We start from the raw sequence: 16,239 nt of genomic DNA, 5'->3' as shown, positions 1-16,239 counted from the left end.
GTGTTAAGTTAGCATAGGTACATTTGAGGTTTAAACGCCATTTTTCTTTCTTGCAACTTCTGCACACGACACTTAATTGTTGACTTAGCTTTCAACCTAGTAGTTTGCCGTGGTTTATGTGAGAATAATATGTTATTGCTCTGATATCAGCTTTGCTTAAATAAACTATGTCTGCACGAAGAGTGCTGAAGTTTCAGGAACAACACGATATGGAATTGTTATGAGGTCTGATCTCTACGCCTTCATAGTCATAACACAAGTGCAGCCTTTGCCAACTCTGGTTTCAGGCGGGATTGATATTGCTTTGCACGAGGCACATAGAACACACTTGATGCGGTGCACATGCAGAGAGAGCTGGTGTATGCTGATGTGATTCCTTCATGCTAGGACACTAAGGTATGGGCCCGCCCTAAAACAACCCAAATAGACCTTCTTAGCTAATAATATAATATATGTGTTAGGGAGGGTGAGATATAAGTGTTGTTAACTCTTATTCATTACAGTATGTTAACATGCTGTCACCATTCGCTTTTTATGTCTTAGTAACTATGCTGGTAATTTTGCTACTGATAATAAGTATACTTGTATTATCTAAGATACTGCGCCTGAGAAGACGGCATTAGTAAATAAACATTTCAAATGCACATGTGTCTTCTTTACTCCATGTTCTGGTTTGTAATGATAATATAACGAAAGAGTGTTCATGAGTTCCACGTACCCTGAGGTACAGTAAGTTCATGTTCTGGTTTGTCTAAACATTGGGAGTTTGATATGTCCAATGAGACACTGTAGCTAGCTCGGTAAGGGGTGAGTTGGGTACTAAGGTGTGTTTTGGGTCACCCTAATACGCCGAGGTTCCACTCCTCTGTGCACAGTTCTGTGTGAGAACAGAAACCCTGCGACACTATTGAGTATAGGACTGACCCTGACCTATTTTAAACCACGACCCACGTGCACACAACCTCCCACGGCCCCCACACCCACATGCACCCAATGGCTTCCTAAAAAGATCTCTGACAAAGAGCCCCGGAAACGGTGAGCTAGTTGAGCATTGCAGCGCCGGCCCGACGAGGAGCAAGGCGCAATGATGAAGCATGACACCTTTCGGGGTGTGTGAGGGCAACATGACAAAAGTTTTGTCTTTTCCCCTTCTCCATCATCCCCACTCTAAGAACTGCACTCCCCTTGTTTAACATGTTGCTGGCAGCCCTTGCCCGTTTGTGCTTTGAGTGCCAATGCACCTGCCCTTTCTGTTTGAATGTGTTGAAATACTATTTACAAGCAGCTAGGAAAAGCTACTGTGGCTCTGCCACCTTCAAGTCAGCCAACTACTGCTTGAGCTCTAGTGACCCCCCTCAGTGAGTCATTCAGCCAACAAAATATGATTTAAAGCCTTTGATTGCTTTAAATTAATCCTTTTCATCACACTATGCCAACTTCCATTCTCCACATACCGCTAAATCCCAAAAGAGAACCAGGTTTTGTTTTTTGATCCTTGAGGTATTCTCTTACCTGATGTGCAAGATCAAACCGTCACAAGATAGCATCCTCTACATTACTAGGCAAGCTGTGTACAGTGAAATCTTTCAAACTGACTGGAGCAGATAATCAAAGTCCACAGTGATCCCAGTGGGCTCCCACTCATGGTGCAAAATGTATGGATTGACAAGTTACCTGTCTACAGAAAACACTTCGACACCACATCAGTGGTACAAAGCGCTATATAAACGCAAGCGCCAATTGCAAAAAATGTTCATGACTGCATACTGCAGTTGCTCAGTCTCGTTCAATTCCAGAATGGGTTAATTCACACTCAATGGAATGCAACTCAGAGCAGAACACACCTTCTCAGCTGCACAAGTCAGCTCAAAGGTCTCTGGCCTTGCAACCACACCTGCACTTATAAGCAGGAGGTTACAATCTTGTTAGGGACAATGCAGTGGGACAGCAACAGAGGACCTAACCAAGCTGCCTTCAATTGTAGCTCCTTGATCTAAACAGCATTAATCAGCCTTTGCTCCTCTAGGGCACTCTCTCTTTCCCTCTGTCCTTTCTGCATCATCTATTGCTGAGCCAATCTGTCTGCCTCTTCTTCCTTGGCTCGGAAGTTTAGAATGGCTATCTTCATCCTCCTACACTCCAGATATTCTGTAGTCATGGCCTCATTAAAGGTAAAGAGCATACTGCACAGGGGGGCATGATTCTGTGGTTTGTGGAGGGGGATCGGGTAACAGGAGCGCCCTACAGAGGGAAGGCCTGAAATGTAGGAAATAGATAACTAACCAGGTCCTTCCAGGCTCAGAATGAACCCTTGGCCCTGCATAAGATGACCCATCTTGTCTAGGCTAGAAGCAAGTATAGCATTGATCAGCTGACCCTTGTTGTTGCCATGAGGTCTCAGCCATTTGACCTTTGATCTTCATCTGTTGTTTTCAGACATCTCAGGACAGACTCTTGCTACCATATGTGGCATTTTAACTGTCTAGCCATAAAGAAAATGGACCTTATTAGGTTCTATGTAGTGCCTCCGAGTGTACAGAATCTTGTGATAGCACCACCTGCCCACCAGTGTGAGACTATTTCTTAGCTCAGTCGTTCCTGGGCAACAGCCTTTTGGCACTAGTGTCTCAAGGACACAATACACTTGCAATCCAAATGGACAACCACATTACTCCCTTTACGCACTTACTCTTACAAGGTAGCAAGGTTGAGCAGTCAAGGCTTATTCTAGGATGTGCAGCGGGTTACAAACTCATTAAAAAAGTATTGAGGTCTAATCAGTGCTTTACCTAAAAAAAAATAGGAATATGTTACTTACCCTCTAAGCATCTATTTATGGCATATAGGGCCAGATGTAGGTAGGACTTATTTACCGATTCTTAATTACCGAATTTTACCGATTCGGTAATTAAGAATCGGTAAATAAGAAGGGGGGACATGTAGGAGCATCCAGATGTTTCATTTACCGAATCGGTAAAAATCTGTATTTACCGATTCGGTAAATACCGACCGGTAAAATGCCCATTCATTCCTATGGGCTTTGAAGCCCATAGGAATGAATGGGCATTACCGATTCGGTATTTACCGAATCGGTAAATACCGAATTACACAAGGGTGCAGGGGGTGTCACTTTGACACCCTCTGGCACCCCCAAAAGAGGCTCGGGTGCCATGTGGCAGGCATACCTGCCCTAAGGGCAGGTCTGCCTGTCATATGGCATAGGTGTGCATGCACACATGTGCATGCACACCGGAATCGGTATTTTACCATCAAATTGATTTGATGGTAAAATACCGATTCTGTAAGGTTTGTGGGACTCAGGAGAGTCCCACCTACATCTCAATTTTACCGATTCGGTAGAAATACCGATCGGTAAATTTACCGATCGGTAATTTTACCGAATCAGTTACACATGCCCCTACATCTCATTTCTGTAATACCGGTCGGTAACGGCCGAAAATACCGATTTTCGGCCGTTACCGACCGACCTACATCGGGCCCATAGTGCTGTAAATTCACAATGCCTGCATACTACCGCCATCTAGTGTTTGGTCCTGATGTGTGCAAGTTGTTTTTCTTTAAAGAATTCTCTCCAGTCCCATGTCAAAACGACTACCCCTGTTGGTGAAAATGCACATGGGCAGCGACTCAATTGTTAGATTGCTTTCCAGCAGGTGGGGGAGAATGGAGTGATTGTAATTATCAGTAAAGAGATGTCTATGTCAATAAAGTAGTGTAAAGGAACTGCAACAGGTTTCTGGGGAGGAGGAGTGGGCGCATGTGAATCTACAGCATTACATGCCACAAACAGAAGCTTATGGGGAAAGTAACCTATTTTGTTTAAGGCATGTGTGGCTGCAGATACAGATGCTCTGCATAAACTGTAAAGCAGAACCTCACTAAAAGAGGTGGCTAGCCTGCGGGTGTTGCAGTGTGAAAGAGAGTACATAGCACTATCTGCCCTACATTGGCTAGTAGGCATGCTAAAACATCCACTCAAAAATGTTTGGTGAAAGCGTGTGCTGTAGATCAAGTCGCTGCCTTACAAATATTAGCTAGTGGGATATTGATCAGAAAAACCATGGAAGTCCCTATTTTATGAGTAGTGTATGCAATAAGCGGTATAGGTAAAGTATTTTTGGCTTTGGCATAAAGATGCCAAACATACAATCTAGAAATACCGGTCTTAGATATGGGCTTTCCTGTGTGAGAGGGCGAAAAAGAAACTAAGAATTGTTTAGTTTTACGGAACTCTTCAGTTCTGGCAATATAATACATTAAAGCTCTTTTGACATCTAGCTCATGAAGAGCTCTTTACGCAATTGAATACGATTGCGGCAAGAAAACGGTCAAATCAACTGACTTGGGTAGAAAGATGAAAATACTTTTGGAAGAATTTTGGGTTAGTTTGAAGGACCGCCCTATCTCTATGTAGCTGGAATAAAGGTTCTTCCAAAGTTACTACCTGGAGCTCACTGACACGACTAAGTGAGGTAATGACCACTAAAAAAACAACTTTCCAAGTCAGGAATTGTAGGGGACAGTTGTGCAATGATTCAAATGGTGGACCCATATGTCTGGTAAGTACAATATTGAGATTTCATGCGGGTGCTGGTGGAACTCTAGGTAGAATTACTCTTTTAAGGCATTCCATGAATGACTTAACTGGTACGTTGAACAAGGATAAATGTTGCCTGTTTTGTAGATAGGCAGCAACCGCAACTAATGCAGACATATGAAAGTGTAAGCAAGACCAGAGGTATGTAAATTAAGATGGTAGCAAACAACGTTTTGAATAGTTGCATCACATGGATTAATTTATTTACTGCGACAGTAAAAAACAAATCTTTTCCACTTTGCCGTGTAGCATGCTCTAGTTGTAGATCTATGAGCTTCTTGAAGAATGGCCATACATTCAGGGGGAAGATTACGGTACCATATTCTTAGACCTCAGGATGCAAATCGCAAGGTTGAGCTCGCTTTGGATTTGGATGCCCAATTTCTCCATGGTTCCGTGTGAGAAGATCCGGCCGGGTTGAGGGTAAGCGATTTGTGGGAAACTACAGGGAGTTCGAGCAGAGTGGTGAACCGTGGTTGGCGAGCCCAAGTGGGGGCTACCAGAATGAGGGGAGAGATGTTTGCCTGAGCCTCTGTACCAAGAAAGCAAGCGGGAGAGGGGGAAAGCATAGGCAAATGTCCCAGACCAGTTCATCCATAGAGCATTGCCTTTGGATACTAGGTGTGGGAACCTGGAGGTGAAGTCTGGGCATTTTGCATCATCTGCAGTTGCAAATAGGTCTATCTGTGGAAACCCTCACTTGTGAAAGTATGGGAGAAGGACTTGTGAGTGGAGCTCCCACTTCTAGACTTGTTGCAGCATCCTGCTGAGGATGTTGACACACTGGTTGTCCATCCCTATGAGGTGTACCGTTAGCAGATGGATTTTGTGACGTATTGCACAAAACCAAATCGTCTTAGATAGGCGTGATAACTGTGGAGAGTGTCCCCCCACCCCCATTTTTGTAAATAGTACATGGTTGTCATGTTGTCCTTTTGGACCAAGACAACCTTGCCTGCCAGGTGAGTTAGAAATGTTTTCAATGCTAGGTGAACAGCTTGAAGCTCAAGGTAGTTGATGTGGAGATCATGGTGATTGGTATCCCAGAGACCCCGAACTGTGAGATACTGAAGGTGAACACCCCATCCTGTAAGGGATGCATTTGCTGTGAGAATGATCTGGGAAACAGGGTCGAGAAATGGCTACCCCTTTGATAAGCGCTGTGTGTTCCACCACTGCAGAGATGGATAAGTGCGGCTTTCTACTTACACTAGATCTTGTAGCTGACCATGTGATTGAGACCATTGAGACATTCTTGCAGCAGTCACCTTTAAAGTCGAGCACGTGGTACAATTGGGATGCAAGATGCCATCAGGCCTCAGAATCACATTACTATTTTGACGGTTATGTGTTGGTTGGGTTGAAACTGCTGTAGCAGTGTTTGTATATTTTGAATCCTGGCCACATTTGGGTATGGTAAACCCAACTGTGTGTTGAACATGACCCCTAAATATGGCTAAATCTGTAAAGGTTGGAGGTGAGATTTCTGTATGTTGACAGTAAACCCCAGTTAAAGGAGAAGATGGAGAGTAATCTGTGTGTGTTGTTGACACATGAGAGGTGTACTGGCTTTGATGAGACAGTCGTCCAGCTATGGGAAGATTTGAATGTGCAGTCTGCACGGATGTACTGCTACTACTGCTAGACACTTGGTGAACACCCGGGGTGCGACAGGGACTCTGAATGGGAGCACTTTGAACTACTAATGCCTTCGGTATTTGTGATGTACTGGATGGATTCGATGTAGAAGTATGGGTCCTCTAAGTCTCGTGCTGACATGAAGTCACCTTGTTGAACCAGTGGGATTACATCCTGACAAGAGACCACATGGAAGCGTGCTGATAGTATGTAATGATTTAAGGGCCTGAAATCTAAGGTGGGCAGTAGTGATCTGTCTTTTTTGGGAAAGCATAGGGAGTACACTTCTGAGCCTGGATGTTGAGGATGGATGGGCTCTATGGCTCCCTTCAGCAACAGAGCCTCCACTTCTTGTTTGAGCAGGTTTTGATGTTCTACGGAGAGATTGTCTATGCGAGGTGGAATGTTTGGAGGTGTGGTGATGAGCTCCAGACAATAACCTTGTTGGATAATGTCCAACACCCACTGATCTGATGTTATAGATTTCCAAGTGGGGAAGAAATGTTGTAGTTGGCCCCCAACAATTGTTAAATAGTCGGGGAATGAGCAGAGAATCACTGCTTTAAGGTGCAGGGGCAGAGAATGTTGAGGCACCCCACCGCGATCCTTGGAATGGTTTCCTCTATATGTACCTCTATGGTACTCCGTTGATGGGGAGGTTTGTTGCTGCCTATACGAGGATGTAGAGGCATCAGGTGGTGTCGTTTTGGCACCCTGTTTGCATGCGGTACGCCAAATGGAGCCACGCGAAGCAGGGGTTTGGAGTGCCCCCACTAATTTAGCTACTTCGGTGTCCCTTTTCATTTTCCTCAATGCTTGGTCCACCTGGGGACCAATGAGATGAACTTTATCAAAAGGCACATTTAATAGTCTTTGTTGCATCTCTGGCTTGGAGCCAGATATTCATAGCCATGCATTTTTACACAACAATACACTGTGTTGATGCCCATAGCTGCTGTGTCCGCTGAGTCTAAGGCACACCTGATTGAATTTTTGAAGACTAACTTTCCCTCATTCACAATATCATGTCCCCTTTTTTCGTACTCCTCAGGCAGGTGTTGATGGAGCTCCGCCATCTTATCCCAATGTACCTTGTCATATCTTGCTACCAAGGCTTGGGTATTATCGATCTGCCAGTGATTGGAGGATTGTGCTGCCACCCGCTTTCCCGAAGTTTGGACTCCTTATCAGGAGGAGGGGCATATGCTGATGATTGTCGATTGGCCCTTTTATGGGCATTAGATACAACCAGCGAGTCTGGGGAAAGCAGACTCTTGATGTAAATAGGATCAGAGGGTGCAGGTTTATATTTCTTGTTTCTGGGTGTGATTATACATGCCTACAATGGGTCTTTAAACATGTCTTCCGAATTTTGCATCATGCTCTCAAGCATTGGAAGATATTAGTTCGATCTATGCGTGCTGGACAATATTTTGAGAAGAAAATAGTCATCAATAAGGTCTTTGTGTAAGGGGACCTGAATATATACTGCTACCCTAGTAATGAGATCTTGAAAAGATGAAGCATCATCAGGTGGTGATGGTCTGGCTGGGTAGAGATGTGGGCCAGTATCACCCAGCGGATCAGGAGCGGTCCGTGTATGTAAGAGCGGTGGAGCGTTATTATTTTTTAAAATGTAATTTTACATCACCGTCGTCTGTTAACTCCCCCCTTAAGTTTTTCTGGTTTTTTAGAGCGCTATCATGGAAAAAGCAACCAAAACATTACAGACGAGGGTGGAAATTAACAGCGAACCAAAAGGAGCCAGAGAATGTCTCGAACCAGAGCGCTACACAACATGTCCGAACCTAACGGCAGAAAGAAAACGATCCGGAGCTGATGCCATTGCGCATTATCACCAAGGGGAGGAGTCACTTTGTCTAGAGACTTGCAAGACTACTTCGAAGAAAAACAACTTGCACACATCCGGACCAAATACTACATGGTGGAAGAATGTAGAGCATGTGTATCTACAGCCACACATGCCTCCAACAGACTTTACTTGGAAGGTATGCCAATGGATCCCATAAAACTAAGCTCTACAATTAAAAACAGAAGACGCTATTAACATTGTCAAATTGGTCACTATAATGTTGGTTAAGGAGGTATTCAAGTCTCCAATTCATAGGGGAGGTTAAACTCCTTTAAACGGTCTAAAAGGTTGACATGGGATACAGAAGCATAGACTCTGCAGCCAAGTCGGTTACCTTCATCCCACTATGATACTGCCAAATTTAGAGCCCACAAACTCTCAACCCACAAATGTGATCCCACCTGAAAACAATTTTTGGTGCTTCTGGAAGTCATTCCATCCCAAAAAAATCTTACTTCTTCCTATTGTTTTGCAAGACAAAAATGACGCCTGAGAGGTATTACTTCAAAGAATATTTAAAATTCATATGGTATATTGAATAAACCACATTAGCAATAAATGGTAATTTATTCCCCATATAGTTAATTAAATATACCATAACTTATTTCAAATTCATATAGTATTTTCTTTAGCTTTATATCTACAGAGAAATACTTACTAGATGTGTGTACAGATGTTCTCGGAGCAGAATCATAAATGGCTACTTGAGTTATATTTCATAAGAAAGTCATTGTAGCTTCTGTATTATTACAAGGCAAGTGGGCCTCCAATGTGGCAATCACAGTTTGTTTTGCCTTAGCATAGCAAACATAGATTCATCTCACAATCACAGATTCTGAGGTACGTTTGTCCCGATATAGTTGTAAAGCAATTAAAATTAACTTTCCATTGCCTGACTGATTGATTTCGGTCAATATAAGACAAAGGGCCTGGTTTAATTCTTCGCAGTAAGAATACTCTTTCGCGGTAGCGAAGGAGTATCTTTACTGCCAAGGATGCTGTTTGCCTGCCTAATTTAGATTCGTGAAGACCTTGGTTTAACCGCCGAGACTACCTAGTTTCCGCGGTGATTAAGCCATTCCCATGGCCCTGTGGTGTAAGAATGTTTAGATGCAAGGCTATACTTCTGGCCAACTAATTTAGATGGGCAGAATTAGTGGTCAGTTTTCACTGCCCGTCACCGCCAAGAAAACCTTGTCGGTTAGGGGCACTGAAAACTGCTACATGCTACCCTCGCCATGGAAGAAGACTCCCATGATGACAGGAGCATTTTCTTTTATTATATGCAAAAAGAGAATCCAGCTTCAAGATTTTCCATTTGAAAAAAAAAAGAAACTGCTTGTTGCAGGGCTCCATCAGCATGACGGAGCCCGGCACTAAACTGTAAATAGCATTGATAGGAATCACTGAGATGGTGGCTCTTGCCAATGCTTCAGAAATGACCGCCAGTTTGGCGTTCATTTATAAATTTGGCAGGGGGAGTAGTCTCAGCAAAGCCAAATAAGATTACTTCATTAGCAATATGAAATCTGGCCCAAAATCTTGTTTGACATCATGAGTATGTGAATGCCGTTTGGCAGCTGCTTGGGGATTTGCAAAGAAAGTGGATTATTCAATAGCATTCGACTAGGCGCAAAGGGGACATCACTTTCTCAGTTTTACCCTGCTCTTGAAAATATGATTTGTCATCCTGGCCTTCAACAACAGTCCCCTTGCCCCCAAGACTCAGATGTTTGAGAGCATTCTCTTGCTAACAATTTTAGTAACAGGCACATTTGTAGACTTTCAATGTTGCTTTAGAAACCAACACCCTGCACAAAAGTCAACATCCCTTATAATTAAATTCTTTAGTTCATTATTAGAGATGGTGACCTCTAGTAAAGAGGAACTACTCAATGAAATGCCAATGCTCTTACTGCTACCGGACAGGCCTTCAATGGGTGGATTTTCTAAAATTGGTTGAAAATACTAATTTGTGCAGCAACGTCACTCTTTGTTGCATGTAACTGACATTTCTCAGCTGTGTTGTCCTTTACCAGTTAGTTGTCCAAATAAGGATACACATGAACACTTTGGATATGCAAATGCGAAACTATAACAGTTAGGCCTTTTGTAAATACCCTAGGGCAGATTTCAATCAGAATGTTAGCAATTTTAACTAATGATGTTTTCTGCATACCACCTATCAAATGTATTGACAGCGTTATAGATGGATCGGTATATAAAAGTATGCAATTTTCAAATCTAGGGCGCAATTTTTATGTTGACTGCAAGCAAACTCCATAGCAACAGTGATGGAATTTCCTTCCCACCAACATGGTGGTCTGCCAGCCAGATTTATATGTGGGTGGACCTTAAGTTTGGCCACAGCCGAGACTACTCCGTTTGCGTCGTGGCCAAACTCCTCCAATGGCCCTGCAGAGTGAGAGCCATTGGAAGCTGAACTGTCATTCCACTCATCTAATTTAGATGGGTGGAATGACAGGTCAGTTTTCATTACCATCACCTCCAGGAAAACCCTGGCGGTAAGGGGCAGTGAAAACTGTTAAATGCTCCCCTTGCCATCGAAAAGGACTCGCTTGGCGAGGGGAGTATTGTCTTTTTTTATTTTCAAAAAGAAAATCCTGTTTTGGGTATTATTATTTTTTTAAATAAAAAAGAAAACGGTTTAGGGCAGGGCTGAATAATGCCGACGCAGTCCTGTGCCAAACAGTGAATTGCACTGGCAGGAACCGCTGTAACAGTGTTTTCGTTCCAATGCATTATAAACGGCCGTTGGCTTGCCAGCCCTTTATAAATTTAACAGGCAGTCCCCCCACCATGGAGATGGAGGAATTTACTACGTCCCCCTGGCTGAACAATGAGCCCTCTGCCAAATTATAAATCATACCCTCAGTGTCAAAAAGTCGCCCTTTTGAAATAGTGGAATGACTCTTAAAAAGTAGTCTTTTTGAAGTGAATGAATGTCACATCTCTAAAGTTCAAAACCGTTCAGAGACTCCCCCTTACTTGGGATCAGGAAGTACATTTAAAATACTTGGTTACCTTTTTTCGCCAACAGTACCTCTTCTATTGCCCACCGGTTTCTCTCCCCACAACAGTGGAAAATGGTCTTTCCTGGTGTTGTGTTTTCATGACAATTCTACGCAATAACCTTTCTGAACTTCTTTAATCATTACTCAAACGTTCTAACATTTTACAACAAACTCTTAGAGTCAGGTAATACATCAGGAAAGTAACACCACCAGCAGCATTTATCACACCATTGAACAGAAACAAAGTCATAGGTAATTCTATATTATGAACCTAGCCATAAACCAGTAAAGTGCTGCACATGGTCAAACACAAGCATTAAGTTAAAAAATGATAGGAAAGATAGTCAACTAGTGGACTGCCAATTCATTGTGAAACAGCATTTTTTTTAAAGAGGTGTGTGTTTTAATCTTTTCAGAAGCAGTGTTAGGGTGGTCCTAATGGATACAGGGATGTTGTTCCAGATGTGGGCACATACATGCAAAAGGCCTGCTCCCATGCTTAAAAAAACATTTTATTTACACTTCTTAGTCTGCATTCTGGTTAGGTCCTGGCTGAGGGTGTGCCGAGAACCACAAGAGATGGTGAGCTTGTTTGCAAGATAAGGGTGCTGATCGTGATCGCTCATGCCAAACTGTAACAGTTGTAGATTCCCAAGAGTACTCCAGGAAAACATTATGAATTGAAAAAGTTAGTGGGGGGGGGGGGAGGGCTACAGGGGTACATTTATATAGATGACTTTGGCCTTACCTGTTGTGCATATTCATCACAGCTGGGTCCCACTGGCACCAACATCACCTGCCGAGGGGATAACCAGAAAGGCCTAGTAAAAAGGACAACACAGCAAAGTGTTAAAAATGACAATATTCGTATACAGGGATGAAAAAACTACTATAAGAACCATTTACTAGAGCCAAACTTTAAATTTGACATACCTTGATCTTTTAAACTAGTATCTGCTCTACTTTGCACTTGACATCATAGTTCCCACACTGTCATGTTTCATCTGAAAGCTCCCATAATGCACATTACAACTACATTTAAAAAGTCCATGTTGCTTTCATTTCTTAAAATGATTCCGAATACTTTTGATCAATGAGCACAGTAAAATCAATAAGTGAAGGCAACAATTAGGACGGGACAAATTGCGAGCGCTGCATTACTGAGAAAAAAAGAGAATATCAGCGAAGATGGCAGTGACGAGAAGAGTGAGATAAAAGATAGTATGCAATAGTTGGGAGACTTTGAGATGGCAAGTTTTTGAATAAATAAGAAAACAGAGAAAAAAAGAGTTTGTATGATGAATCTTATTACTCAATTCTTGAGTGGCCCACTAATAAGGGTGTGTGTGTACGTGGAGTGAGTACATCAATAAAACTAATGCTAGGGTCTATTAATTTAGGATGAATGCGATGGCTGTAGCTACAGCGAAATTATGATCCCTTTACCCACCGTATATGATAATCCAAATATCCTGCGCACCACTTTGTAGACTTCCATGTCTGCAGTGTGTCAGCACAATTATCTTCATTAGTCCCAGTTGTTAATCTACTTTCCTTATGCACAAATAGTCTGCCAACTCCTGATTATTTTATACTGCTTTGCACATTTCTTCATCATTTAATAAAGTGTAAATAAATTAAATACATACCACTTCCCACCATAATTTTCTGAAAGAATAGCTATCATCCTCTCCACTGATCCCAGGATGGCTCGATGAATGATCACCGGCCTCTTCTTATCGTCACTGTCCTTGCTGAGAGGACACAAAAACATACATGAGTACATGACTTGCTCTCTCCACATGCATATTACTAAACTTAGCAGACTATTGGCTTTGACATTCAAGCAATGACAGTTCTTAAAAGATTATGCACTCCTGTTGGCAGTTACCATATTGCTGAAGCAAAATTACAAATGGCAAATGAAGGAAATTGTGTATGAGGTACCATCTACTAATAGCTAGCAGAATAAGGTGTGTACTTTCCATCTTAAAAGCATTGTTTAATTGAACATTTTCACACACATTTATTTCAAACAAGCTTTTTCATAAGTATTTTCAGATTAGAACACAGATTCCAAAACAGGTATAAACCATGGACATAAAACCGAGGGCACACAGATCCATCATATAATGTACCTTCTTTATGCCCTTTTCTTTTCTAACAAGCAATAAAAGCCAATTAAAATCTAAATTGAAGAAGCATTTATTGTATGACCATTACCCATTCATAAACTATTTACACTACAAATTCATGAGGAAACGCCACAAAAACCTTTTTAAAATGTTTCTAAAAACAGCATGTAAAAATATGATTTATTTCACACCCTTTCTATCTGCCTTTCTTATATATCATTGTTGGGATCGGCTGGAATGTGTGGGTTGGAGCTCGTGTGGGTTTCACTCTAGAATGTATGTCCGTGAGAATGCAGTTGCTGCCGGGACCTGAAAGATGATAGACCGAATAAACCTGTTTTTACCTTCTTGGTGGTGTCTACCTTTCAGTGGCAACAAGTTGATCTGGCGCTTTCAGTTTCACTCCTGTGGCGCACACGGTGCTTTTAGTGTCTACCACAGGTGTGGGGACACTCGGTGTTTTGTAAAATACCCCTCACACACCAACAGGCCCCTTGGTGTCATGCTTCATCATAGGGGTTTTCGCACCCCTCTAACAGGATGCGGCGTGCTGCGACCTACGACTACGCGGGAGCACTGAAAGTACAGACTATGTGTGGTGTATGTGGTGGAAGTGGTTGGGGTATTTTAATGTGAGTGGTGGAATATAGTGAAGGTTTAAAAAGTACCTGGCTCGTGGGTGTATAGAAAAAACTTTATTCACAACCCCGGGCTGGTACTGTTAAAAGAAGTGCAGTGCGAGGTAATAATCTGTCGTGACTATGGACAGTACCTCAGGTGTGCGTCGACATGTTTCGGAGCATATGCTCCTTCTTCAGGACGGGGGCACAACTTCCCCACCTTACTCGCGTATCTCAATAGTTTGTGTAAATAACAAAAAGTGCAGGACTATTTACAGTGTTTTAATGCTAGATTAAGGCTATAATGTGCCTACAGCGGTTTTTGACTCGGGACCATGCATTTGCATGACCTGAAAAAACAAAAAAAGAAAGAAAAATGAATATGGTTACCCTGAATAGGATGGCTCATACAGGTGCAGTCACCTGGAACACCATTGGCGCATTAGCCCTGTAAAGAAAAATGACACAGACAAAATATACAACATAGATAACACACAAAGTTATTTGAAACACTTTGGTCATACTCATTGTTAAAGGTTGTCTTGCTTCATGAGCATTCAAGAACGTCTGGGGTTGATTGCTAATTTTGCAATCTATGAGGAAAATTGAATTTTGCCTTGTCATATGTGCCTACGTGTTCCCCATCCTATGATATATGTACATGATCGATATGCATATATCCCCCTATGATCGATTAAAGACGCAATTATAGTTGTGTCCAACGTTAGTATGCCAGTTTCCAGTTCCTGTGAAAGCAACGAGTATTAGGCCTATGTTGCCCACGTTTTACATTATGCACATTAATTCATTGAATTGTCCCCGTTTCTAGGCCTCAAAAGGGCCCGGACACCAGATTCAAGCTCCAGTCTCCTGAACCCACTCCGAGGAGCGATGCAGCCCCCACCTGCATCCCTGACCCTTCACTTACTTCCTGCCGCGCAGCGCGGTGCCCGGCCTGGCTCTGCCTGTCTGCCAAGAATATGTTATGCCTCTAGTTATCAGTTCAGTTCTCCGTCTTCACATTCCTAAGCTACTGAACCACATAAACAGCTTCAGCTATAGTCTAGTCTTTCTGTCTCCATGCAAGAGAATTACTGTATTAATATTCATAGAAGATTCATAGCACACGCAATACATGTAGAATATATGCATGCACCAGCCTTAGTGTCAAGTAGCCTTTGCCCTGATAACTTTTAGATTCTATCAACATGTACTCCAAACACCAGATACCAGATATGCTATAGGTACATGTCGTCCTGACATCGCAGACTTTCGTCTCCTCTTCTAGTGCAGAAGTCATAGCCCCCAGTTCTCCCCGGTAACACGTCATTGTCCGTTTTTTCGCGCCCCACTAGGTTAAAGGTTCCAGCTGCTCAGGTAGCCCCCTCCATGTTTCCACCCACTTTATGACACTTCTGTGACGTTTTCATCACATGTCTACGTGCACGCCCTGTGCACACCTTCTTTTCACGCCCATGTGTTCTTATCGTACGCTTGTCACTAGTTACGCCTACTGTATGTAATGTAATTGTGATGTTTTACTATATATATCATGTACTGTTGATGAAACGTTGCAGCTGCCTTCTATGCCATTCTATTTCAGGCTGTCCCGATCCTGTCCCTTCCCTTATGCCTGAATAAAGCCCGTTCGACTCAGATACATCGGATCTTGCCTCTTATTTATTGAGCTATCTGTTTTATTAATGTATTCAAAAATAGTACCGGTAATTAATTATTTATTTACCACATAATGGCGCCCGAATAGGGACGAGCCCCTTCCCCACGCGCCGGCGATGTAACGCAGGCCCCCTGACCCTTCTACAGCCGTGACGGAACTCTACCGTGCACGTGCAGATATTTCTGCTTCAAGTCTCCCTCAGGCCCACGGAGGAGACGGAGACTGCGGTCCGGCATCCAGACGAGGCGGTGTGGAATGCGGTTCGTCCCGACCAGAGCCCAAGCCGAGAGAGCAAGGTCCGAGGTATCCGGAGGCCCACCTGTAACCGAAGACAGAGGTCCGAAACGCATGCGTAGTAACCAGACGTCGTAGCAGTCCAGTCCAGTCCGAGGCCTTCAGTTTCTGCTTCCCGGTGAGTACCGTTGCGGGGGAAGTATCTAGACAGGTTCATTAGTTTGTTCCTGGTCCGATGGGTTTGGGTACACAGATCCAGTCCGACGTGTCCATCTAGGTGGATACGGTATGACGTGTCTCTTTATGAGACCGGTATGTTCTGTACTGTTTTAGCAGTGCATCCAGTAATTCTAGTAAGTCCGCTCTCGAGAAATTCAAGTGTTATGTTTTCAGTGTATCAGGTAGAAT

At 43.0% G+C, this 16,239-nt stretch overlaps 1 protein-coding gene across 1 annotated transcript in view; it reads right to left on the bottom strand.

The window, feature by feature from the left end:
* Positions 1–16,239, bottom strand: part of LOC144826511 (threonine--tRNA ligase 1, cytoplasmic-like) — a 249,352-nt gene that overhangs the window by 42,180 nt on the left and 190,933 nt on the right. Inside the window, exons 16-17 of the mRNA XM_078684931.1 lie at positions 12,814–12,918; positions 11,913–11,985 (exon numbers count right to left, since the gene is read on the bottom strand). Of these exons, the coding sequence (XP_078541057.1) occupies positions 11,913–11,985; positions 12,814–12,918 (178 nt within the window). The remainder of the gene's footprint in view (positions 1–11,912; positions 11,986–12,813; positions 12,919–16,239) is intronic.

Source organism: Lissotriton helveticus, chromosome 3_2 (genome assembly GCF_964261635.1).
Source record: "Lissotriton helveticus chromosome 3_2, aLisHel1.1, whole genome shotgun sequence".
Taxonomy (NCBI): domain Eukaryota; kingdom Metazoa; phylum Chordata; class Amphibia; order Caudata; family Salamandridae; genus Lissotriton; species Lissotriton helveticus.
Note: the sequence above shows the minus strand (reverse complement) of the source record. Positions and strands in the feature narration are given on the sequence as shown.